This window comes from Nanorana parkeri, unplaced genomic scaffold (assembly GCF_000935625.1).
Source record: "Nanorana parkeri isolate BGI_ZX_2015 unplaced genomic scaffold, ASM93562v1 scaffold1, whole genome shotgun sequence".
Classification (NCBI taxonomy): domain Eukaryota; kingdom Metazoa; phylum Chordata; class Amphibia; order Anura; family Dicroglossidae; genus Nanorana; species Nanorana parkeri.
In genome coordinates, this window is record NW_017306269.1 from 4899418 (window position 1) to 4900407 (window position 990).

The 990-nt window shown below is 45.2% G+C and overlaps 1 protein-coding gene across 1 annotated transcript in view; it reads left to right on the forward strand.

Annotated features, from left to right (window-relative positions):
• The window catches only part of PRPH2 (peripherin 2), a 20788-nt gene extending 19830 nt beyond the window's left edge, over positions 1-958 (forward strand). The window contains exon 3 of the mRNA XM_018554500.1: positions 665-958. Within this exon, the coding sequence (XP_018410002.1) occupies positions 665-886 (222 nt within the window). The 3' untranslated portion in view covers positions 887-958. The remainder of the gene's footprint in view (positions 1-664) is intronic.
• Positions 959-990: the final 32 nt, after the last annotated feature.

The window sequence follows — 990 nt, forward strand, 5'->3', positions numbered from 1 at the left end:
AACATCCCCCAACCCCCCCATCGGACTGCCTCAGGAGGTGAAAAAGCTGGGGATACCCCTGATTACATTTATATAGCACCCTGCGCACACACACTACTGCACAAATCAATACTAAATTGTGGACACTCTGAAGTCATATGAATAATCCACGATGGGAGTTTGTTACATTTCTATGGTCACCTCTCAAGGGTCAGTCCACACTACATTTATGGCTGCAATAGTTTTCTTTTTTCAGGCCTTTTTCAGTAACACACTTCCTGTCCTAGGGTGACCACCGCACTGTATTTATGGAGGAGCAACATTGTTATCATAGGGCAATCAGTGTGTTAGGACTGGGGATGCACCGATACAGCTGATTAAAGGAGTCGGCTGGAAAATGTTCCATCGAACGTATAAACTGTAGCCAATGGGCTGCCCGCCATGATCGGGTGTTCGACAATACATGTAAACAGAGGGATTCCTCGATTGTATCGGGTCAATTTGTTTCGTTCAGCCCACAGGTTGAATTAAAAAAAAATGATAGATGTATGGCCAGCTTTAGAAAAAAGTTCTATAGCATCAGGGCATGTGTGTAGAAGATTTTTGAAACAGAACTACTCAGGAAGATACAATGCAGTTTGCCAGTTTTTTGTTTTTGTTAATGGAGTTGTAATACATCCCACAGATGACCGTCATGATCGGGCTGAGGTATCTGCACACATGTCTGGAAAGCATAGAGAACCCTGAAGACCCGGAGTGTCAGAGCGAAGGTTGGGTGCTGGAGAAGAGCCTGAAAGAGACTTTTATGTCATTCTGGGAGTTAGTGAAAAATCTGGGTAAGCTGAACCAGGTGGAGAACGCAGAAGGTGATGGAGGAGGAGGCAAGGGTCCAGCCACAGTCAGCTGAGCTCCAGGACCTACAGGGACTGTGAAGAAGACATCTTCTCCAACTTGAATTTTATTGCTGCGCAAAAAACAGACGTGCGCATCTGCTAAAATGTCCAGATATCC